We start from the raw sequence: 24,579 nt of genomic DNA on the forward strand, positions 1-24,579 counted from the left end.
TTAAATTTTTAAAATTTTTCTGCAACTATATTTTGTTATCAAATAATGAATTTACATTCATTAAGTCAACATAGTTTTTTTTTTATCACTTGCACACATATCGAGTATACATCGATCACTAATGTGTTAGTGTGTGTATGTGTATGCACACAATAATAAAGTGAAATGAGATAGTTTGATATAAACAATCAGTTGTTACTTTTTAGAATTCCTTTTTTCACTCTTCGAATTATTTCTCACGAGTAACTTGGATCAATTCAACCACTAAAATCACACAACCAATGAAATACATATATATCATTTAAACATAACTACTTACAAATATTTACTTGATTTAACTTTTTGTTTGATTTTTATAATTTTTCTGTATTAAGCTTTTAATTTACTATAACTAGATATTATTGTCAAATAATGAATCTACGTCCATTAACCCAACAGAAAAGAGTGTGCATCGATGGCTAATATAATATTCCCATTATAATAATGTAAGAATAGGGGCTTGGTTTGGTGTATGATAAGATATCAAACAATTTTTTTAAGATAAAAACTACCGTAGCATCTTTTGTAAACCCACAATTAATTTGGATGATAACGGCTACAATTATTAAAACCATTTTCTACTCATCATAACACCCATAATAAAATACTCATCGACTATCCACTGATAAACTAAAAACGATTTCAATAAATATAATAAAAATTTTTACAAATATTTTTCCTATTAATCGCACACACATTATTATGTGCCTTGCAACTAGTAATATATGATGGGAGAGTGTTGTTATACGGTGTAAACACAGAGTGTCACTTTTTAAAATTTCTAATATACGCTTAATTATAAGGGCAAATTTATCCAAATATATATATATTTTTTAAAAAAAAAACCTCCACACTTCGCACATAGTTATTTGAATCAGAAGATAGTTATTTGTTTAGTTTTCCATTGGCTACAACTCCCTTGCACCAACTCCCAACTCCCATGTATTATGCTTCACTTTCATTATCTATCTATATGCTTTATCTACATTATAATTATAATGGAATTTGACCTATAAAATCCATAAAAAAACACTTATTTGACCCATAAAACTCATAAAATTTTTTTAAAGAGATAATTTTGATAAATATTAATTGCACATAGGTTAGAGTGTGCCTTAAAGCCCTAGTATATATTTACGGGGTTTTTCCCTACTTTGAAATAAGAGTGTTTGGATAGCACAAATATCTTAAATAAGAGTGTTTGGATAGTACAAATATCTCAAATAATATTTCGCTTGATCATAAACACATTTCCCAATCCACCTTTTTACATCCCCAATTACCTTTTTATCTCACATACATCACATCACATCACATCACAAAAAGTGCTACAGTAATTATTCCAAATAATATTTCAAATAATACTCTATCCAAACAAAATATATTAAAGCTTGCCATTTTTCCCACCAAAAAAAAAAAACTGAAGAGCAACGTGGCATCTTGTTATTGGTTAAATGAAGCATGCTCCAAGGTCCCGTGGGTGGCTAACGTAGTAATTCACACGATACAAGAGGCTGCACCATGAGATCTACCCACTCGCTGTACAGCCGGACTCGAGCTGGAAATTAAATCCCAATTCATAAGCCGACGGTAAATTCTGGATATTAAAACCCGCCAATCGTTAGAACCCCCTATAAATATTTTTTACCTCAACCTAAATCGGTTACTCAAGTCCTCTTCCTTCTTTTCGCCGGTGCTTTTCTCAGGTTCTCTCGGTTCCTCCCGTCTTCTACACAACAAACCCTAACCAAAGCCGCCTTCCAATTCCTAACTCAAATTTTTTGTTGGTCTTTGTTTCAACTTCTTAACAGGTATGTTTTCTCCTCAAATTCGAATCTTTTGATAGATTTAGATGTTTTTCCCCTTTTTTTTAAATTTATTTTGTTACTTATTGATGTGGCTGTTTTTTTACATGCTTTATTCATTGTCGTTTTAGTTGTGTTTTATGCGGTTGAAGTTTGAGTGTTTGATTTACGAAGTACTGGAAATTGTTTCTTGATTGATTTTGGATGTGGTCAGATGCTAATATTAGGTTATACTGGTTCCTGAAGTTGTATGTCATTTTTTTTGTTTTTTTTTTACGATTTGGGTGTGGGTAACGGTTGTTTTGCATTTCCCTTTTGCTTCAACCTTTTTTTAAAAATTTTTGAATTTAGGAAAATTTAGTATTAACCAACTTATTATGGTTTCTGGATTCATGGCAACTGTTGCAAGTTTTGTCAAGCAAATTGTTTGGTTCGGACGGTTTTTTTGATTCTCAGAAATTGGGGAAACTAAGAAAAAATTTCCTGTGCATCATCAAAATCTTGTCATCCTTTGTTGTTTTATGCTGGATGAAAGAACTTGTTTTGATGCATTTTTGTGGTTTGAGGACAAATCCTCTCTTTGGGATTCAGTAGTTCTTGGTTACTGTTTGGGTTGGAAGGTGAGGATTCCTTTCGTTATTGTTTGGTTGTAGGACAAAACAGACACTATTGATGCTTAGTATATTGGAAAATTTCTTGAGTTTGGTTCGACTGCATAACGTGTTCTGAAGATTGCTTGGTAATGACATACTTAATTCCTCAGCTCTTGTGTAGTTGTTTTCTGAGCCCCTTCTTTTTCTTCTCTTACAATTTAGGAATGTGGAAAATTTCTGAAATCATTTTCTCTTGATTCTTCATTTGGTTTTTACTTGAGTAAGCTATTATATGATATCCTGTTGTCATTCAATTCTGTTTATCATTCTTTATCATGGCAGATGGCTAGTAAACCGCTTACAAGTGAGGCAATTGCCCTGACAGAGAAGAAAATGGATATGACTTTAGGTGCGCATGTTAGCAATTATACATATTGCTGCAATCTTTTATTGAATTAATGTAAGAATTCCCAATGGTACTGATGTTAAGGCATATAACTACACAGATGATATCATCAAAATGTCAAAAAATAACACATCTAAAGGCAGGAAGCAGAGAGTTTCAGTAAGAAATATATTTCTTTCGACTTTTCAACGTTGGATTAGTTGGCACTTGGCCATGTTTAACAGTTTCTTTTTGAACTATTCAGAATAGAAGTAAGAAATTTGTGGATAATGTTACCCAAGATAAAGGGGCAAAGGTGCAGAGGTTTATGGATGCAAGGTCTACCATGAGACAGGTATACTGTTAAGTTGTGCTGATTGTGACATTGATATTTGTGTTCCCTAGAAGTGAAGTGGGGTATCTGGTTTCCAATGACTTGAGATGATTATTAAATTCAAAATTTTCCTACTAGGGTGCCCTTGGTCAGAGGAGGTCCAATTTTCAGGGAAACCAATTCCCTTTGGCAACTGAGGCTGCAAGAAAAGCTGCAGCCGTTCCTATCCGTAACAGACCTTTCAATGGGATCAGGGCAGTGAATGTTAATAAGCCGAGGTATGTTGGAATACAAAATGCATGAGCTGTTTCAAATGCAGTGGATGAGAGCCCTGTTATGACAATTATGATTGTCGTGTTTAATAGTTGGCAAAAAATTTATAGATTTGGTGTTTTCAGTCATGCTAATTAATTGTGGTAAACACTTCAAACATTTTGCAGGTAAATCGTGTTCCTCAGTAGTATTCATGGCTTTTACTTCTGCCACTTCTTGTTGTATCAGAAAGAGGATGCCATTGTTGGGACTTTTTGGTTGATGTTAGGACCAAAGCATCTTTTTTATGACTTTAAGCAAGTAGAGTTGGTACACAAGGTTCAGAAAGTGTACTCCCTTGGCTTTCGTGATATGCAGCATTTGGTTGGGCTAAAAGTTTGAGCGTTTTGGTTGAAATTGTTTAATTTCTTGAATTGGGGTTATGCTGATTTGGCTCTTTGGACCTAGTAAGAATATCAGTTCTTCAGTTTAAGGTGAAGGGTAAGCTTTTATGGCAAATATCAGACAAGAAGAGCAATATATTCACATGATGCTATATTGCATCTAAGTGGTTTGCTTTGTCATTGACAGAGTCTTCTTGATTATTTTGCTTTACGTTATTGGGGTAAAGTGTGAGCTGGTTTGCTACCCTGCATAACTGGTAGATGTTTCTAGAGTTTAATTGATTGAAGGGGTACCTCAAAGAAGCTTTTGTGAATCTCCATTTGCTGATGAAGTCTGAACTTTTGCTGAAATGCATGTTATAAGAGCCAGTGATGTATTGGTATTGATGAGGTCACATCTTGTTATATTGTGAGGGCCGACAAAAGCAGGATAGTGAATACCTTTCTGTCTTCTGTGTTGTCTTCAGGGGAATGGAGTACCAAGATCTCTTTGCTATTTCAAATTTCCTCTGGCACATAAAATGCATTACTCTCCAAAGATTTTGCAATTCTTGGAGCAGTATTCTTGATGCTTGTATTGGTTGTTATATATCAACCTTGAGTTTATATTTTTCCCAGGCCGTGTGCTTAGTATGCATTGGGTGTTGATTCATTTCGGTGGCTGGATGCGGAATTTTCTATTTGTTGTAGTTTTTCTCATCTTGGGAGGGAAGCTGCATGGGTAGTATTATCAACTTGTCTGAATTGTATGGTGTTGCATATTGAATGCTTGGAAAAGCCTGTCAAACTTGCTTCTGGGCTTGTAATGATAGTCACTGCTGAGGAGTCAGTGGAGCTTGTATTCTGTAATTGGGCAGATTGGATAATGTATTAATTTTCTGCTTCTGTGGAGGTTATTCATATGTACCTAGCTTATAGCATATTCAGTTTGAGGCAAGACTGGCTGAAGGCAAAAGATCCAGGAATCATCGTGATTGTAACTTGTTTTATACTGTTTATGGTTTGTCTTACACTTGTGTTAGTTGGAAAATACCTTAAACAGTGAGGGTAAGTGTCTCTAACATGTGGGTGGTATTGTTGCTGACCTCGAACCTCCAGTCATGCTTGAAAGCTTGGTTCATTTGGTGAATATTTCCTTTTGGACTTTCAATCATGGTTTGTATATTTGTGCAGGGTTGGTGCTCCAATGGTCCAGAGAAGGGCAGTGAACGGGGGTGGCTTTAATATGAAGGTATACACTTCTTATATTTCAAGAAATTGTTGGTGGCTCCTTAAATGTGACCAATCTTGATGGATCTCATTGGGAAGGATTGGTTAATTCTTTTTCCTCTGTTCAATATTGTGTATATAGTGGCAACTATTATGAATTCAGTTCACTACCGACCAATGTAGGACCTTTAATGTGTTTGGGTAGCTTGGTCAACCAATATAGGACCACATTGTATCTTAATCAGCTATTGGGGCCTCTTCGACTTGCCCTTGACAAAGCTTCTTTTTCTTGTGCAGCAATCTCAGCAGCAGGTCAAGGTGACACCAAAGCAGAGGCCACAGACTCTAGATTCATTGTTTGCAGACATGAAAGAGCAAAGGATGAAGGTCTTGTCTCAACAGAACAACCCTGTAAAAAGAAATGGTGGTGGCCAACGATTACCACCATGGCAAAGAGCTCGTTTTGGCAAGTGATACCAATTCATGCTAGAACATCTAGATTTCCTAGGTTGCTGGAGGAAGGTGCTTGTACTTTAATAAGAAGGTTTAGAGTTTGGGGAACAGCAAACTGTTGTTAGTTTGGATATAACATTCTATAAAGTTGATTTGCAATGTCCCAGCAACATTCTCTTGCTTTGGGGTTCAAATGTTATGTATAGCATTTTTTTTTTCTTTACAAGTCATGCTTTTTATCAATGGTTGGATATTCAGGCTTTCAGTATGGGTACTGATTTTTGATTTGCAATGCAACAAGTTCATATAGTCTTTTGGCCCACAGAATGCAAGGCATACTTCCAGGCCTTGTGCTGCTGGATGATGTGTGTGTTGAAATTAGGATTCTGGTGATGGTTGACTAGGTGTTCCTTCCGCAGCTTGGCTGTAATTGGAATGCATCATAGTCCCGGGGTTATTATTGATAGTAGTCTTGCATTAGGCGGTCTAGAGGAGATTGGATGTGTGTGTTCAATTCTTTTTTTTTGTACTTATACTTGTTCTTTCTTTTGTCCTATTCTTTCTATTGTTGTATGGACTCAGCGTCATGCGTCTCTTGTCCTTGGAACCAAAAAAGGCGTCAAACGTTCTCTGTCCTTTGGAACCCAGCAGCAATTATTACATCTTTACTAAGAGCCTTATGGAAAGGCAGAATGCTTTCTATCGAGCTGTTAAAAGCAGGGAAGTGATGATTTGCTTCCTATTAAAAGCAGATAATAGAGAGCTTGAATGAATTACCAGAACTTGCGGCCCCTATACAGCTTTTTGGTATTTTTGTCTTGGTTTATATTGTAGTGTGATAAATAGGAAATTGCTTGACAACTTTTGCCCAAATTATAGAATATGTCAACAACCCATGCAATTTTAATAATAATATTAATCAAATTACCATCAATTGTGCCGTTTATTAATTACGATGATATGTTATATTAAATTATAGTGTGATAAATACGAAATTGCTTGATAACTTTTGCCCAAGCTATAGAATATGTTAATAGTCCATGTAATTTTACTAATAATATTATATCATATTACTGCAGTTCTGTGATTTATTAATTACAATCGTATATTATATTAAATTACTGCAGGAAATTGTATTTAAGTGGAATAATAGCACTTGACAATAATGTACATGTTTTGGCTATTTTTGTCTTACCTTTACTTTATAGTGTGATAGATAAGAAATTGCTAAATAATTTTTGTTTAGTGCATGAGACATGGCAATGATCCATGTAAATATGCTAATTGTGTTATGTTAAATACCGCTATTATGCGATTTATTGGTTAAATAAGAATGTCTAATAGGAACATGATTTTTAGTGAATTACTAACACTGGCGTCAATATACATCTCTTCATGTGCATGGACAGCCATATATTCACTGGCTTCTGACGCTTTAATGGTTCCTCAAATTTGTAACGCATAGGCACTGCACGCTTGTGAGGCTTCTCTTCGCAGCTTTTCATGAAGTTTCTCCACCCGGCTTTTCATGAACGGAAATGGAAAGTAGCTTTCCATTCATTTCTCATGCAAACTTCAGACCTTATATTCCTCCCATGCAGCTCATTCTGTACCAGTTGCTCAGCTTCCCCTGGTTTTCTTTTTTCTGGCTCTTGGCATCAGCATCGGCAGGGACGGAGCCAGAAATTTATTTTTGGGGGGACTGAAGTGTATTAAAATTTTTTTTTTGTGACGAAATAAATATATTTAATAAGTAAAATTTAGAATCAATAATTATAAAAATAATAAAAACATATAATTATACATACCCAAAAATTTGTTATTGATTAACACTTGAAGTATTGGTAGTTGTTGCACTCGAATAACGAAGAGGAGGCAATTGCATTCTGCGAGTTTTCATCCGTTGAAAACGCTGCAATATTTGCTCATTTTCAATTGTTGCAAAAATATCCTTCTCGATGTATACAACCAGACAGTCATTCATCCACTCGTCTCCCATTTTGTTGCGCAAATCAGTCTTGACAATATTCATTGCAGAAAATACTCTTTCAACAGAAGCAGTCGCAACTGGTAGAACTAATGCCAAGTATGGGATAAGGTTCCCAACAATTCTTCTGTCTTCTTCAGTTTCGGAGTTTTATGCATCCTGAAAAAGAAAAAGCGAAGGAAGAAGACCATTGGTCTTGGTCGGGCAATTAAATGATTAATTGCAAAATAAATCTACATCTATTTTCTATACATAGACTTCTCCAATAAGTACCAAATGGTTCGAAATAGAAAGCATTGAATTGAAGGATTTGCAGGCCGCATACGTATTTATCCGGCCCGTTATCATTATTAAAAAAGCGATGTGTGTGATTATTCCTCTTAACCTAGCAAGGCATTATTGAAGAATTGAGTAAAGGTTCCCAAATTTAAAATGCTTGAATTGGTAGAAAAGCCCCCGCAGGTCATCATGGGTTTATGAACTCGCAAGTCATCATGGGGGACATGATCTCTTCACACAAATTTGCTAAACCAAACAAATAAAGAAAAGAAAATAAATTAATGTCGTCTACAGCCTTATCAGTTTTTTGAGTTTTACTTGAGAAGATTGCAAGTACTTCTCATGTTATTTCCCTGCATTAATGCCTACAATGTCTTTCAGTTCCGAATTGGGTAAGTTGGACGACTCCCGCGTCCGCCTTATTGGTCTCATCCACACCAAATACTCTTAATTGTCCTTGAATAAGAAAGATTTTTAGGAAGGGGAAAACAAAACTTAGATTGTCATCATCCTCCATAGGTTCCGCTGAAGTACTTGCCAGTATAAAACACTACACAATTTTGTCATGAAAAGAAAATGGATGTGTGTGTGTATCACTCACTACTGCTATTGCCATTTGCCTCTATTTATTTGTCTCAAAAAAGACCTGGAGGATCAGGCTCAAACAGAAAGTGAGAATAATCCACAAGGTCTTCTTCATCTTGTTGATTATTCACGTTGCCGTCACCGCCCAACTGGCTGGGCTGGCCGCCGGAATCCCCTATGTATAGGGGGTTTTCCGGCGGCTTGGGGGGGGGCTTAAGCCCCCACCAGCCCCCCTTAAATCCGTGGCTGAGCATCGGTATACTCCTTGTTGCCATGAGGTGGAAGAGGTGTTCCTCCTGTTTCTACTTTAGATTTCTTTTAATCAAATTACATTTCTTGTTTCTTGGCTATCTATCCAGGTTCTTTTAGACTAGATGTTTGCTCCTTTTTCCTTGGTTTCGCACTGTTGCTGCACTAGATGTGCTGCTTCCCTTTCTTACATGCAGATTGTATGTGCATCTCCTGGAGTTGTAGCCACTTTCTACTCTTCGAACTATGTGACTTTTATTGTTTAACCTCCTTGCTCATTCATTCTTTTTTGGTAAATTTGTTTAGCCTCTTCTGTTTTTATTTTGCAAGTTTTCCTACTTTTTCTGCTATCATTTGCTATTCCTTTCTTGTTGGTCTTGTTTCTGTTAGTTTGCTTGGATAGTTTGTCTACTATAGATGTTATGTGGTATGAAAGTAGCCATATATATCACCTTCATGTCTTGCCGCTGTTCTGGCGTTTTTTGGCTGATAGCTAACTTGTGTTTGGGAGTGTGTGAATTATTTACTTCATTGGTGCCAGCTTAATGAATAGAAATACCAAGCATCGCAAGCGTTATGCAAAAATGCCACAAGAAAAGAAGGATAATCTCTGGGACGTCTTTGCTACTGAGCATCAACTGGAACTGGATGAAATTTTAGCTTTCCTTCCTGAATCAGCTTACACCTACAATGCTCTAATTTTTTATGAGTATGGTGTCGAAAAGCAATTCTCGTGGTATCATAGTTTCCATGTGTACTCCATCATGAAAAATGAGTGAATTTAGATCTATCAAAATAAGAAATTTCTCTGCGCCGTGTTTCTTTTTTCAGCGTTTAGTATAAGGACTATTTTTGCTCATGTATTATTCCATCCTCCACAACTCCTTTTTCTTTACTAGCTTAAACTTAACAAATGAAAAACCCTCCTACCAAAAAAGTTGCCTGCAAACATTTCATTTTTCTAGCCTCTATGCCTCTGCACTCACTGCTAAAAAGCAACCAGAGTGCATATCACAGGCTATAGGATAAGTAAACGAAAATGTATTTGGATTATGTCATTTTTCCTTACCACGGTGATTTGGAACTTGCATTGTAATGTTTTTATTAATTATTGGCTCTCTCTCACATGCACACACAAAACTGGAAAATTAAAGGGTACTGTGAAAGCTTTGGTGTCCTTTTGATAATTTGCTTCTTGTCTAGGTTGCTATTTAGTTGTGTTTCTTGCATTTATGATTCTTTGCCTTGTTCTTTTTCCTTCTGTTGCAATTGGGTACAGGATGTCAGGATGCTTATACTGGATTCTTTGGGTCAATATGTAGCAGCTTTTGCTATTAGCTTAACTGAAACTGAAACTGAATGCATTACATTGGAATAGCATTAACTTCTCATGTGGACATTTTAAAGTATAGCATATTCATTTTCTTTGCATACTTAGTGTACACCAGGAAAGCAAGGAATTTTAAATGTTCTGAATATCTCTTTAAATATAAAATAACCTATAGAATTAAAAAAAATTCCAAACCAAGCTTAATAAGTTCTCTGTACAACAAATCTCTGAACATCTCCTAGTTCCAGACAAATTGGAAAATGATACGCAAAAATGAAACTGGAGGATGCGGAGCGGGAAATTGTTGTACTTCATTGCTTTGTCTAAAAGACTATTGAAAAGTAAAGAAGCCGGTGGGGGTGTAGCTCATATGGTAGAGCGCTCGCTTCGCATGCGAGAGGCACGGGGTTCGATTCCCCGCACCTCCATATTTATTTTTTTAACTCATTTATGATTGTTGTGTGAGTTGATTGACAAACCGCTGAGACTGTCCTATCGCGTCCCCGCCCGTCCATTCAGTTCATCTATCTGTACTGACCACCTCTCATTCCTCATCTTCTACCACAAAACACCTACCCCTTCCCCAACATACACCCACAGAAATGGTGGAGAAACAGCATCAGCATCAAACTCCATTTCAGAGCCCACACACACCCAATTTTTCAACACCGTTCCAGCAAGAAAAGCAACCACTTTCTAGCTTCAACCACCTTCCAAAATCCCCATAACATTGTAATTCGTGACCTGGTGTAAAATTATGAGCTTAAACTTGTTATGCTCCTGCCTCCCTCTCCCTTCTTCCCACAAATTCCCCTGCTACTACTCTTCAACAAGCACCTGCCCCACCACTCTCTTCTACATCTTCTTCCACAATACCACAACAACAACAACAACTGCTACTGCTAGTAGTATTGCTAAAAAACAAGCCTTTTCTACATTTACAACTAAAGGGTCCGCCAATGAGTCAGCCCTTCCTGCAAATGGGAAGGTGCTGCTCTCTGAATTGTTGGATGAGGAACTGCTTAACTGGGTCTCTGCAGCTGAGGACGCAGCCCAAGTGTTGAATAGAATTGCTGAGAGAACTAATAGAAGCAGCGGGGTTGTGACTAGTTCAGATTGTTGTTTGATTATCTCTGCGGCCATTGATCGTGGCAATGCTAACTTGGCTCTTTCTGTTTTCTCTGCCATGCGCTCCAGCTTTGATACTTCAGGTCTCTCTCTCTCTCTCTCTCTGTTTCCTACTTTCTTGGGTTTCAGAAGAAAAGTATCTATCTTTTCCTTTACGAGCCAAGGCTTACAGTTGCACTGGTTAATCACTTGTTAGCATTCTGTGACGACCAATTCCAGTTCAGGATTCTTCTCAATCTTATGTATTCCTTGAGACTCTGTTTTAGATTGTTTATATAGTATCGTTTTTAACATTACGAAGGGGCATTCCCAAAACTTTGATTTGAGGTGCAGATATTGGTGAGAAAGGTCCTTCTGTTGAAAAATGGAAGTGGCCGAGGCCAGATGTAAATACTTACACTTTACTCATTCAAGGTCTTGCATCCTCGCTTAGGGTCTCAGATGCCCTCAGAATCATTACCAGTGTTTGCCGTGTTGGAGTATCGCCCAGTGAGGAGGTATAGATATATGGATCCTGTTACTCCTTTTGCCAAAATGTCATTGCTGATCTTTCTTCAATGCATCCTTATGTATTAGTCTACTACCACGTCAATCAAATCTGGATAGTCTTTATTTTTATGTCACCAAATGATCTGTCTCCTATCTGTTTCTCTTGGAATGGGGGAGTCTTGGGAAATCATGAAATTTAAAATGTAACTCGACATAATTAGTCAGCTAATTATCAGTTGTACTTGAAGCAGTGATTCTGGCATCTCAGATTCGAATACTTTTTTGAGCTAACAAACAGCACGTATGCTTCTAGGTCCCTTTTGGTAAAGTTGTCAGATGTCCAATTTGTACGGTCGCTGTTGCTGTCGCTCAACCACAACATGGTATTCAGGTACCCCCATTAGAACTGGATCAGATATTCAATCTTTCTCCCATTTGTCTTCATTGATGAAAAGAACTTGGATGCTGGCAGTATGTAGTGAATCTGGTGGAGATCGCTACTAGCACATTTTATAAAACAGTAGTGTGTTGGTTAATCAACTACAGATTAGTTGGTAGAAATTTGCGTGAGAAAAAAGGAAGAGACCAAATATCCCTTTTCTTTTTGGTTTTTGTTTTTACTACGTTGCATTCTTAGGAAGAAAAGAAAATTTTACCTTGAGTTTGAGATACAACATGAAGGGTGATAGATTTCAAATTTTTTCCAAGAGTTCAAAAATCCCTTTTTTATTTTCAACTGTGCAGATTGCTTCCTGTTCAAAGTGCCGCTACCAATACGAGCTTGTTTCAGGCACTATTTGCAGTATAGACTCTGAAGAAATTAGGTTGGTTATGATGTTTTCTTTTTTGTTTTTAATGAGTTTTTTTTGGTCAGTCAAACAGACATTTTGGTACATATTTACTTTCTTGATACCTAGAAAAGAGACTTGATGTCAATCACTCAATGGTTTTCTGATAATGTTGCGTTCTTTGTCATTGGGGACCTTTAGATGCTGACTTTGCAATAATTACAATTGCATGTATGCAAGTATGTGTTCGACATATCTGACATCCTTCATTTAACTTACCTTTTCTTTTTGCTTGGAATGTTGAGTAATTGTGTTTGATGTTGATCTTGGCATATTTACTTTTTCTAAGGATCTCCTACTGCCGAACGCAGCGTGGATGTTCCAGCATGGAAGAGGGGGCTAAGATTTTTGCAAATCGCAAAGCAGAACATTCCAGCTGCTGTTCATTCCGTTGTGGTACATTTCTTTTGAACTTAATTACATTTAAATTGTAGCATGAATTTGTAGTTTTTTCTTTTACTGCAAAAACTATTTACACACAAATATTTGAATCCTAATGAATTTCCATTGACATAAATGTTTTGGATCATTAGCACAATTTACCTCAGAAGACAAGTGAAGTATTATTTCGGTCATCTCATCAACAACTCCCGGACAACATAATGTTATTGCTTACCTAACAGAATATTTTGGCCTGGGACTGAGTAGCACTCCTTGTCATTTTATTCTCTTTACAGATGGAGACACCCTCTGGCATGGCACGGACACACAGGTTTGCTACTGAAACTGTTGATCTCCCTGCACAAGAAGGAGAAAGAGTGACCATTGCTGCAGCTGCTCCAACAACTGTCTACAGGGAGATTGGTCCATTGAAGTTAAGTCCAAAAGCCCCCAATTTCTTCCCTGGAGAACCTATGTGCCTGACAAACCATACCAATGGTCGAGAATCACCATTATTAAGGGCACCTGCAAAAGATAAGGGAACAACCTTAATGAATCCCTCTGTTCTCTTTCCTCTTCTTGCTGTGGTTGCCTCTGGAGATGCTGCCTCTGGGATCATAGACCCCAACTTGCCTCAGTTAATTTTGGTTGCTGCAGCTTCCTCGCTTGCCCTTGGAGCCACTGTGAATAGCCTGGTTTTTCCTCAGTTAAGCAAGGCAAGTACATTACTGAGTGTGTGATTGCATCTAATGTCCATTACTTGCCATGTATTGAAAGATGAACTTATGACATGGCTATTTCTAATATGCTACACGAAAACACTTGAATATATTAATGTCTTGCCATCAACCAATTGGCCTAGTGGTAGAGTGATAGACTCTTGATTCTAGAAACCATGGTTCAATACCTGGTCGCATCATATCAGAAGTATTTATGTCATTGTGAAAATTTGTAGGTTCGTATCTATGATAATACCACTAGTTTCTTTTAATCTTTGCTTCAATGCCTCTCTCTCTCAAAAGACTTTCTCATTCCCTATAATCATTCCTTTCACGAGTAAGTTCAAGGACTTTGTAGTAATTTTTTTCTATTATGCTTCTTCTTCTTCTTAATCTATTCTCCTTTTTGGTCCAACCTATTTTAACTATCCTGAGAAGTCGTAATCTAAATCTGATTAATTATCTGTAAGAAAATTAATGATACTTGTTATTTGATGTTTAACATTTCTTGTTTGGCCAGCTTCCTCAAAGATTAGTGGACACAATTGCTATCAAGCAGCAACTGCTATCTCAGTATGATGTACTGCAATCTCGAATCAAGGAGTTGAAGCAAGGTGCTGAAAACGAGGTATTTGCCTTTTTACTTGTTTGTATGCATAATGCAATTCAAGTTCATTCCCATTGCCCTTTCCTTTGATGAAGATAATACTGGCTTTATAGATTAACTACTGTGATTTTACAATTCTGACTTGAAATTTGGAAAAAACTTTTACTTTCTGATCATTGTGAGAGGACCAATTAGACCTTTCACCAGAGCACTGTGCAGCTGTCAAAAACTTTTTAAGTTTTTGAAGATAACAAGAAAAGTTAAGCAGAAAAAGTGGATTAGACATAAGAATGTCATTAATATGCTTCCATAAAATTGGATGATCCAACTTATTTTAATCAGATTTCCTTCTATGCATTTTACAAGCGTGTGACTCTGCTGATGAGCAAGACATTGATTTTTTGCTATCTGCTACTTTTCTGATTTGTTTCTTTTTTTTGGGATGGTCTATTTATAGGTTTGGATGTTGGCTCGCATGTGCCAATTGCAGAACAAAATTTTTGCTGTTGGGGAACCTTCCTATAGGTAAATCATTAACATCAGCTGAAACCAGATTATATTTGAGCTACTACGGTAGAAGGCCTCCTTGTTTCTTTTTTTCAAGTGTTAATGAAATTTTGTCTTCGTCTCCAGAGCACGAAGAAGTAGAGTCAAAAGGGTTCGTGAAGGACTGGAGGTTTCCCTTAAGAAAAGGATTGAATTGATTGAGAGCTATGCTAGAGTAGGTTACTTCTACAAGAAATCTCATAGCATGATATAAAATAGTGGTCTCTTTGCTGCAGAGTGAGATAGCATCTAAGTATCATATGACATTATGTAATGGTGTTGTACATTTACAGATCTCATCAATGATAGAGATTGAGGTAGAGATGGATTCTGATGTTCTTGCTGCGGAAGCAGCAACCAATGCGGTATGCACACTTGAAAGAAGTTTCTCCACCACTTTTTTAAGTCCAAACGCATGCAAGCTTCATTTCTCTTTGTTCTTGAATCATTAATTTCCGTCGTAGTGTAGTATTACTTGTATGAACTTCCTGTTGTTGTGTGAGGCTTATTGGGTGTTATTTTCTCTTTGCAGGAAAATATTACTGAACAGATACTGCAAATAATGGAGATTGAAAATCTTGAAGAGGCATGTTTTATTACTATGAAGCATATAATCTGGATGCTGTATACATGATCTTTTAGACATACACTGTATCAAAACTATTCGGTATAACTAAAATGGGCAATTTAAGTAGGGACTCCTGATGCTGTATATCTCTGCAGTTTCAGTTACATAGAGTGACATCAAAACAGCAATATGAGATACTAATTTATTTCGTATGAGAGTCTAAATTATCTATGCTTGCAGAAATGGAGACTCCAGGCAGAGGCAAACGATGAGGCGGAAAGACTTCTTAGTACTGAACCCACATCTGCAGAACAGGTTCTAGACAGATAACGGCCGACATTTTCTAGCCAGGTACTCTGATTATTATATGGTTGCACATCCACTTCCCCATACTTGGCATGCAATAGACTGCTTTAGATGGAATTTGGTATCAGGTCCATTCCTGTTTACGATGGCTGATGCATTACAAGCATTCTCCTATGGCACCAAGTAGAGCATGATCATGTGGAATGAAAGTGATGGCATCTCAAACCAATTGTTTACACTCGCTAAAGGCTGCGGGCTTCATTGCCCAATGCAGACTAGTTCTAAGGAATTGCAAAGCAGTTGTATCCTCTATAAATTCAAATAGCATTCTTTCCGGTTCCTGTGGACAAGGAGTAGAATCTTGATCCTACCCTCGTTCTCCTACATCAACCTTTTTGTTTTCCAAACTATTTCCAAATGGTGTCAAGATTTAGGTTGGATGACTAGATTGAGTGGCTTTGGGCTTCTCTTTCAGTCAAACTTGTTTATTCAAGTGATGATTTCTTCCATGCGGGCGTTTATTACTCTTATCAAAGGTATTCTGTAAGTCGCAGGGTGTGAAGGTCAAAACCAATGTTTTGAAAACCGGACCGGACCGGCCGGTTCGACCGGTTGAACCGCGAACCGGCCATGGCACCGGTCCGGTTCTATGCTCTGGTTGACTTTGCCAGAGAACCGGTCAAACCCGGTAAAAACCGGGAAAACCGGTGAACCGTGTTGAACCGGATCGAACCGGTTTTTGAGTTTTCCTTTTTTTTTTTTTTTTAAACTTTTTGCAAAATGCTTCTATCAAGATTTGAACTCAAAACCTTTGTAATAGAAGACCAATGTAGTAACCATTGCACCATCACATCTTATTTGCTTTTTTTGATAACTTATTTATATAAAACAAACATCTATATTTCATTTTTCCATTTTTCTTACAAAATCTCATCCTCTCATGACTCTTTCTTTTTAATCTTCAACTCTTTCTTTTCTCCCTCATCTTTTCTTTTGTCACTCCATTTTTAATCAAACCTCATTAGTTCTAATTTATTGATGTTTTCTTCTATCTTTTAATTTTGTTTTTGCCCATTAAATTGGAAAAAGTTAAAAAAGAATTATTTTTCTTTAACCCAAATTATTTAATGCCACAACCACTCACTTTTATCTCATTTTTTGTTTCTTATCAAGTTTGCATTTCTATTTTCAATTCTCTTAACTTCTTTCGAACTCCAAACTTTCTTTTTTAAATTACAATCTTTAAATCTTAAAGACGTAAATTAAAATTTAAGTTCACAATATCAAATTCTCATAGACGTGAATTTGTATAATTTCAAAATATTGTGATATTTTTGGGTTGGATTTAAGATTTTTTTGATAGATATAATTGAAATTGAGATGAAATTTATTTATTTTAACTTATAATTTAAATAATTTATTTTTGAAAATCCAAATTATTCAAAAATAGTGAACTTTTCATCATATAAAGTTTTAAATTAGTCCATTGCATGTCTTATTTTGTGCATATATATATTTATATAAATTATTTTTAAAAAAATTCATTGAATCGAGGTTGAACCGGTCCGACCGGTTGAACCTCGACCCTTTCACCTCACCGGTTCAATTGACGGTCCGGTTTTAAAACATTGGTCAAAACAGGTGGGACGGTATTTTCCTGAAGGAATCCTTCAACTTTTTGGTGGTACTTCATTCTGCTTTTTGAGCAACTTGTCTGATGCTTGCCACGTTGGAGTTATAGGTGTCAAATGGGTAATGATAAGATGACCAGGATATATGCCTGACATTTGAGTTGTCAGTTGCTCCAACTAACTAACTAATGTAGTTCAAGCTCATTCGGTGATTGTGGGGCCTGATTCTTGGACGAGTCGGTTTGTAAAACTAACATGGGGCATGTTTTGGGCCACAATAATTGGAAAGGACAAGGATTCTACACTGTACAAGAATAGAATAATTGACATTAAACACTAGAATTTTAGGCGGGTGAGATGGAAATTGGCATTTCTGATTTTTTTTTAAAGACTAGCAGCAGCTTACAATAATTAGAGTTTTTTTTCCTCCAAGATAATACTAGTACTCTATTCAGAAAAAATTCCCAAATGATTCAAGCCCAAGTTTTATTTTCACAATAATTAATATTGCTTTTTGGCCCATATGAAATGGTAGCCTTAGCTCTACAATAGATGTGTGCTGTGCCTATAGACTTGCTGGAGCTCTGGTCCACTAGCTAAAAAATATTTTGACGAATTGGGGTTCGCCATTTTGAGCCTATGACTCTTGTGAAAGTGCAAGTACACCGTCAATCATTTCAAAATAAGGGTATTTGACAATTGGGTTCACCATTTTCAGTTCATCAACATTTGTGATCCTTTAACCAGGCAAGTGATAATTGGGTTCACCTTTTTCCATCCATCAAGTTTGTAAATACAAGTAAAGGTGGGCTAATATTTTTTTTTATCAGCAACGTTACATTTGTATAACATATTCTATCCTAATCTAGGGGGGAGGGGAACTTTAGGAGGCTGTGATAGGGGGCTAGTGGATATACAGACTCAACTAAATCAAGGGAATGTTCTGACACAACTCTTAAATTTTTTTCGTTGCAGGTGAGGTTTGAACTCTCACCTACAGTCCAAGGAGAGACTTAAGCCCCTCCCTGGTGGTTACTGAGCTATTGGTCCAGTGGTTAAAGGTGGGCTAATATGATACTCCACTTTTGTTGCAGTGGTCCTCTCGTCTTGGCGTGAGTCCTTTGGCAACTGGTTTAGCATGCTTCAAATGGCGATTTATTGGCGCCATCATGCGGAAGGAGGAATATGAAATTTAATACACTGAACTCTTAAAGGCGGCCCTTCCTGGGTAGCTCAGCCGGTGACCACGTGCGGTAGTATCCCGTAGGTCACCGGTTCGAGTCCCAGTAACGAAAATGGGGTAACCCAACAATCCGAATAAGGGTTGGGGCCTGAAGTGGGGCCAGGTCCTTTTTTTTGACAAAAAAAAAAAAAAAAAAACTCTTAAAGGCGGAAAAGTGGGTGGTCATAAAAAAAGAAAAGTAAGTATAAATTTTGTGGACTCTATGACCGTGCCTTTATCCTAAAGTCACCATCCACCCACGCCCCTTCTCTCTCTCTCTCATTCCTTTTCCGTTCCTTTCATAAATTTATCCAATCCCTACTTTATTCCTTATTCTGTGCTTGGCTCTGATTCGAGTATCAAAACTTTCCGCATCTACAAACTCTTGTGACATAGCAAGCAAGGAAAGTAGAGAATAAATCTCTACCACTTTACAAGTTTCGTGCAATGGCAAAATCCCACTGTTAAAATAGAATGAAGCCATCATTAAATCTTCATTGATACTATTGTTTCATAAATTGCTTCAAACTTATCGCCCCAAAACTTTACAATCAAAAGAAAACTGACCGTACCATTGAAGTTGGGTGCAGATTTAATTGTTCGTTCATAGAGTCAAATTTAAACTAGTATGTAGTTCTTATTAAGTCGAGAGTTGTTTGAATCTTTTACATGTTTTGCTCAGTCAGTAGAAAAAAGCCTTGCATGTAAATTTTTAATTTTTATGCTAATCAAATTAAAATGAAACTGAATTTCAAAGTTTCCTAAATAAGAACTTGACTAAATTAAAGAAGAAGTGTTCTGATCCTTCCTTCCTTTTGAAGTTTGAATCTCGAATTCGGAGTCCAAAATTATTTTAGATATGCAAACCTGATTAGACTAGACTAAGAAGGAAGGCGTGATTATTAGTTCCCTCGGTGGCCTCAAGAGTTGCCAACTTTTGAGGTTTACTTGGGATTAAGGGTTAGTAATTTAATTCTGATTTCTGAGTATCATGGGGGTTAGTACACCTTTAGTAGCAGTGGCCTTACTGGCCTTTCCAAAAATCCCACATCGATCATTGGGGGGGTTTGGGGTTAGATTATTAGTTTCTTGGGTGGCCTCAAGAGTTGCCGGCTTTTGAGATTTACCCGGAATTAAGGGTTAGTGATTTAATTCTGATTTCTTATGTTGAAAGAAAAAGAAAGTATGGGGAGGTTTTTGAGTGTCATGGGGGGTTAGTACACCTTTAGTAGCAGTGGGCCAGTGGCCTTACTGGCCTTTCCAAAAATCCCACATCGATCATTGGAGGGGGTTTGGGGTTAGATTATTTAGTTTTCTGAGTGGCCTTAAGAGTTGCCGATTTTTTAGGTTTATCTGAAATTAAGGGTTAGTGATTTAATTCTGAGGAAGACGTGCCTGACACTTTTTGGTGGCGACCGCGGTTTCGCTCAGTGGTTTTTGACGTCTACATCGAGAGATGAATAAAGTAGCGCATGGTACAATTAAGTCAGTTCACGGACGGGGATGGTGACAAACACGCGCGCACACACAGTTGGAGTCTGGGGACGAAGCCAGGGCAGGTCAAGAAGTCTTCGAGATGGGTCCGTTGCCGTCATACCCTCTGTTTCTAGTCATCCATGCCAACTTCCCGCCCATCCGGCCGCCCAACCCGCCCCACAGCCCGTTCCATCACCACCGCACCTAAAACCGACATTTTTTGATTCGGGATGCATCGGGATTCGGGACCTCCTTAAATGGACGAATAATCGTCCCCCCACGTGGCACGTGAACCCCAGCTCTCCCCTTCCTTCCCTGCGCTCCAACTCCTTTTTCTTTTGGCCTTTTCCCCAGTGCTATAAATATAAAAGAATTAAATCATAATTCTATGTGTCACCAGATTCTTGAATTTAGCCTTCTTATTCGCTTCACCAAAAACTTTTCAGCCGTCCCACAACAAAACCCCAAATCTTTTCAAGCAGCAGTGAAATCTTTTCTCCTGCCAAGCTCAACTTACCTACGACAGACGTATATACTACGACTACTAGCCTGCTACGAATTGTTTTTCCCTGGTCCTCACAATTATACTACTTTATATTTGCGTGCTGTGCATATATGCGGGGAACGTCCATATTGATTCCTGGGACATTCCTTCTTCCCATTGTTCCTATATATATTCTGAAGTCTCATTTTTTTCTGCTAGACTGGCAGAGAAAGGAGTACAGATAGTTTTGTATACTGGTTAGGGTCGGGCAAAAGATTGAGCGGAAAAACGATGCCGGAGAAGATGAATATATTGGTGACGGGAGGGGCAGGGTATATAGGAAGCCATACAGTTCTTCAATTGCTGTTGGGAGGGTACAAGACTGTTGTGGTTGATAATTTGGACAATTCTTCCGATGTTGCCCTCAAGAGGGTCCGAGAACTCGCCGGTGAACATGGCTCCAACCTCACCTTTCATAAGGTTGGCTCCTTTTTCTTTTTTTTTTGGTTTATATTTCTAAGACTAAGATTAGTACTCTTGATTGTTGTCCAATTGTACTGGGTTCTGAATTTTCATAAAGTTTTGGGCTTTGTCGAAATTTGCCACTCGAGGATGCTAGCGGGCATTTATGTGATTTTCAAGCTTTTGGGCTTCTGCTTTCTGGCATAAAGTTATTTTTGTGGGGAATTTAGTGGAAATGAAAAACAGGAATATTATGAGTTTAGAATGGCATGTTTAACGTTGCAACACGCTAACATGCTGAGGTGATTGCTGCTTTAGGTCGTTAGGTTAGAAAAATGGAGAAAGGGTGGGTAGAATTTCAAGTTGGTTTAGGCGTTCAGGATACTGGTGAAGTTAAGCTGCTATATCAGTGTAGTTCTCTATGTTGTATTGTGTTAAAAGCTGTTCGATTCGTGCAAATAAATTCTGTTTAAATCTGATAATTCCTTTGGGTTTCAAGAGGATGGTTCTGTTTAACACTTGTTATTGCTGGTTGTTACTCCATCTGTTCATTTGGATGACACTAATTGCTGTATCTTTATTTTGACTGCAGATGGATCTTCGTGACAAGGTTGCACTTGAAAATCTTTTTGCTTCTGAAAAGTAAGTTCCACCAAATTCTCGCCTTTTATATTCACAATTAATCCAGTACTATTTTTTTCCCCTTTCTTCCCATTGAAGCCTGAAGTAAGTTGCTTTGAGCATGTTCTTTGCATTTTAAAGTTCATAAATTTGGTTTGTGAAGGTTAAACCATGCAGCTGAGTGTGTATTGTGTCTGATATTTCAAATTTTAATCCAGGTTTGATGCAGTAATCCATTTTGCTGGACTGAAAGCAGTAGGTGAAAGTGTGCAAAAACCGTTGATGTACTATAACAACAATCTTGTCGGTACAATTACCCTACTAGAAGTCATGGCTGCTCATGGATGTAAAAAGGTTCATCTCGTTACTAGTTTGATATGAGGAGTGTGAAGTAAAATATTGCATTATTCCAGAACTTATATGATGGAGGATAAATTATACTCGAAGAGTCTTGATACTACTATTTCTGGCATTCTATTATTACATTAGCTGATGGTTCAAACCACTCCACCTCATCTGATTTTTTTCTTCCGTAAATATTTCAGCTTGTGTTTTCATCATCGGCTACTGTTTATGGTTGGCCAAAGGAGGTCCCTTGCACTGAGGAATTTCCCTTATGTGCTGTCAATCCATATGGACGAACCAAGGTATTATCTATTCTGGGATCATGCATAAGCTTTTACTTGCATGTTGGAAACCAAATGATGCACATATCTGGATTAAGAGATGTGCAGCTTTTTCTCATGTCAAGTGGGGAAATCATGTCATGTGCATGTACTTCTTCCCTCTGCTCCATTCTGTGGTAGCAGGGAAGCTTTTCTTCCCCAACCCCCCTCGCCTTGGAAACCATGTTGATAAAGTTGATCTCTGCAGCTTTTTATTGAAGAAATCTGTCGTGATGTGTATGGTTCAGACTCTGAATGGAAAATCATATTGCTGCGGTACTTCAATCCAGTTGGTGCACATCCTAGTGGTTATATTGGTGAAGATCCACGTGGAATTCCAAACAATCTCATGCCTTTTGTGCAACAAGTAGCTGTTGGTAGGAGACCTGCTCTGACAGTTTTTGGAACTGATTACTCAACGAAGGATGGTACTGGGGTACGTACGCATCATTAGTACTAAAGTTCCATTTTCTTGGAATAGTATGCATGCACGCGGCATATATGTAGGTTTCCATGTCCAAGAGCTGTTTCAAATATGTAATTCTGTTATCTGCCAGTATGGTATCTATTTGCCTTGGCCTCTCATCATTTGACAAAGAGAACAAAGTCGCTACAGTTTTTTTTTTCTCTTTATCTGGTTATTTCTGAACAGATTCTAGTATACCAACTTTTGAGCTTCCTGTCATTTTGAGTTTTCTGCAAAACAGTTTCAAATTTTGCTGGCCATTCTTTTGTGGATGCACTCTGTAATCTGTATTATTGCCTCTGGAACTGAGGAACATCATTAGAAGTGATACCTGCTTTTATTTTGTTTCGTATATTGATGCTTTCTACATAATTACTTTTCAGGTGCGTGACTACATCCATGTTGTGGACTTAGCAGATGGTCATATAGCAGCAGTTAATAAGCTGTCTGATCCTTCTATAGGTATGTAGGTGATTCACTGCTCCTGTTCCAATTTTATGCCAATTGGTTCATTTGAAAAGATCGCTGTAATTTTTGAATCGTATCTAATTCACGGCTTTTGACCAAGCCTGTTGGAGATCGATGTGTATGTTCTTCAATGAGGAAAGGGATATTCTGGATGGGTGGCTTGCATTTTGTTTCATAGGGAGGAATGTTTGCGGAATCATTATATTAGCTTCTTATAACTCTTATGATTGCCCAACTTCAGGGTGCGAAGTGTTCAACTTGGGAACTGGGAAAGGAACTTCTGTCTTGGAAATGGTAGCAGCATTTGAGAAGGCATCAAGAAAGGTATTAAATCCTATTATGTACAATTTATCACATTTGTCCTTTGCTTCAGTTGTCTGGACTTTCCTTTTGTTTCATTATAGTTGTAAATTCTGATCCGCTGTCATTTTCTTAAACCTAAATTCCTTACTCGATGCCTTCTGCTTATCCGATTGAGCCAAGGTTTGTTGTTGCTAGGACAACAATAAGAACCAGTGCCTTCTGTTGCTAGACTTGTTTAGTATTTTTAGGCAGAGGATAACAAGTGTCAGCCGCTTGTGGAGGGTGAGACTTGAGAGTTAGAGTGAAGAGTTGGAAAAAAAAAAACTAACCTCTCCCCAAACACCCAAAAACTGACGTTCAGTTAAGCCCGATTTTTGAGTCAGGGGACAACTATTTTGCTGCTTTCTTCCGTCGTGAACCGATGATTTTTTTTGTGATTGCTTCATCCCCCATTTTTTTAAATGGATGTACAATCGAAGACAACCACATATTAATGCAGTTTTTTTTTTGGTGAAGATAAAGGAAACTCTCATGGATGGTTTCTCAAATTTTGACTCTATTTAATTTTATCTTCTGTTTCTATAGAAAATTCCACTGGTGAAAGCTGGTCGCCGGGCGGGTGATGCAGAGATTGTATATGGATCCACAGATAAAGCAGAACATGAATTGAACTGGAAGTAAGTATTCATGTGATTTATATGTGGAAAAAAGAAGCTCATTTGATAATTGCGTGCTATCCTTGATTACGTACTAAAAGAAAGCCTCAAAAAGAGGAGAGGATACTGAGGGGTAATGTCATTTTGAATGTATAGCATGCGTTTCAGGCATTTTGAACATAATTGATTTTTGCAGGGCAAAATATGGCATAGAGGAGATGTGCCGAGACCAGTGGAACTGGGCTAGCAAGAATCCTTATGGCTACGGACCACCTGATTCTACCGATTGATTGGATTCTGACATTACACCCTAGAGTCACCATTTGAAGAGCTGTTTGCTACAGAGTCCAAATGCGTGTCGGTAGGAGTTTGTAGAGCTGTCCGTTTTTTTCTGGTTTTCTTTCTTTTTGAGTCCTTTGTAGGTTGGGTAGGCAGATGAGGTAGGATTGCAGTTTAACAATAATAATGATACCAGGGATGTCACATGCATGTAATTCTAACATGGCTCACTGCTGCTGAATATATGATGAACCTTATCTTTTACAAACAAATGTTCAATAAAAGGTGATCAGATGAGATGATCCGAGTAGTTTCTTTGTGACATTTTTTTGATACCTCGTGTGCTATAA

General features: G+C 37.6%; 3 protein-coding genes and 1 non-coding gene across 6 annotated transcripts; all 4 read left to right on the forward strand.

The window, feature by feature from the left end:
* The first annotated feature begins 1,577 nt into the window (after positions 1-1,577).
* LOC113703626 (uncharacterized) lies at positions 1,578-5,668 on the forward strand. 2 transcript variants are annotated; one of them, XM_027225055.2, is made up of 7 exons: positions 1,578-1,850; positions 2,780-2,846; positions 2,944-3,002; positions 3,088-3,177; positions 3,295-3,434; positions 4,986-5,043; positions 5,319-5,668. In XM_027225055.2, the coding sequence occupies exons 2-7, from the start codon at positions 2,780-2,782 to the stop codon at positions 5,493-5,495; spliced, it is 591 nt and encodes a 196-aa protein (XP_027080856.1). In that variant the 5' UTR covers positions 1,578-1,850; the 3' UTR covers positions 5,496-5,668. The 2 variants fall into 2 exon arrangements, with proteins under 2 accessions (XP_027080856.1, XP_071917483.1); XM_072061382.1 differs by having other exon boundaries at positions 1,705-1,850; positions 2,928-3,002.
* A 4,591-nt stretch (positions 5,669-10,259) lies between these two features.
* Positions 10,260-10,332, forward strand: TRNAA-CGC (transfer RNA alanine (anticodon CGC)). Its single transcript has one exon. It is a non-coding gene; the product is annotated as a tRNA-Ala (tRNA).
* A 52-nt stretch (positions 10,333-10,384) lies between these two features.
* On the forward strand, positions 10,385-20,611 carry LOC113705026 (uncharacterized). 2 transcript variants are annotated; one of them, XM_072061516.1, is made up of 13 exons: positions 10,385-11,115; positions 11,366-11,529; positions 11,835-11,912; positions 12,266-12,345; positions 12,681-12,765; positions 13,047-13,466; positions 13,990-14,097; positions 14,534-14,601; positions 14,710-14,797; positions 14,916-14,987; positions 15,155-15,208; positions 15,431-15,541; positions 18,103-20,611. In XM_072061516.1, exons 1-12 carry the CDS (start codon positions 10,662-10,664, stop codon positions 15,518-15,520), a joined length of 1,761 nt encoding a protein of 586 aa, XP_071917617.1. In that variant the 5' UTR covers positions 10,385-10,661; the 3' UTR covers positions 15,521-15,541; positions 18,103-20,611. The 2 variants fall into 2 exon arrangements, with proteins under 2 accessions (XP_071917617.1, XP_027082690.1); XM_027226889.2 differs by lacking the exon at positions 18,103-20,611 and adding an exon at positions 15,625-16,005.
* On the forward strand, positions 20,219-24,553 carry LOC113703587 (UDP-glucose 4-epimerase GEPI48). Its single transcript, XM_027224996.2, has 9 exons — positions 20,219-20,789; positions 21,364-21,413; positions 21,611-21,746; positions 21,938-22,039; positions 22,266-22,493; positions 22,907-22,985; positions 23,233-23,315; positions 23,880-23,971; positions 24,147-24,553. The coding sequence occupies exons 1-9, from the start codon at positions 20,601-20,603 to the stop codon at positions 24,238-24,240; spliced, it is 1,053 nt and encodes a 350-aa protein (XP_027080797.1). The 5' UTR covers positions 20,219-20,600; the 3' UTR covers positions 24,241-24,553.
* Positions 24,554-24,579: the final 26 nt, after the last annotated feature.

Source organism: Coffea arabica, chromosome 8e (assembly GCF_036785885.1).
Source record: "Coffea arabica cultivar ET-39 chromosome 8e, Coffea Arabica ET-39 HiFi, whole genome shotgun sequence".
Classification (NCBI taxonomy): Eukaryota; Viridiplantae; Streptophyta; class Magnoliopsida; order Gentianales; family Rubiaceae; genus Coffea; species Coffea arabica.

Excerpts from the sequence above, each read along its gene's own strand:
- LOC113703626 (XM_027225055.2), top strand. The coding sequence starts at position 2,780 with ATGGCTAGTAAACCGCTTACAAGTGAGGCAATTGCCCTGACAGAGAAG. Across the intron at positions 3,003-3,087 it reads GCAGGAAGCAGAGAGTTTCA|AATAGAAGTAAGAAATTTGT; the intron begins GTAAGAAATATA and ends TGAACTATTCAG. Across the intron at positions 3,435-4,985 it reads GTGAATGTTAATAAGCCGAG|GGTTGGTGCTCCAATGGTCC; the intron begins GTATGTTGGAAT and ends ATATTTGTGCAG.
- LOC113705026 (XM_072061516.1), top strand. The coding sequence starts at position 10,662 with ATGAGCTTAAACTTGTTATGCTCCTGCCTCCCTCTCCCTTCTTCCCAC. Across the intron at positions 12,346-12,680 it reads ATAGACTCTGAAGAAATTAG|CGTGGATGTTCCAGCATGGA; the intron begins GTTGGTTATGAT and ends TGCCGAACGCAG. Across the intron at positions 15,209-15,430 it reads AGATTGAAAATCTTGAAGAG|AAATGGAGACTCCAGGCAGA; the intron begins GCATGTTTTATT and ends CTATGCTTGCAG.
- LOC113703587 (XM_027224996.2), top strand. The coding sequence starts at position 20,601 with ATGCCGGAGAAGATGAATATATTGGTGACGGGAGGGGCAGGGTATATA. Across the intron at positions 22,494-22,906 it reads CAACGAAGGATGGTACTGGG|GTGCGTGACTACATCCATGT; the intron begins GTACGTACGCAT and ends ATTACTTTTCAG. Across the intron at positions 23,316-23,879 it reads TTGAGAAGGCATCAAGAAAG|AAAATTCCACTGGTGAAAGC; the intron begins GTATTAAATCCT and ends CTGTTTCTATAG.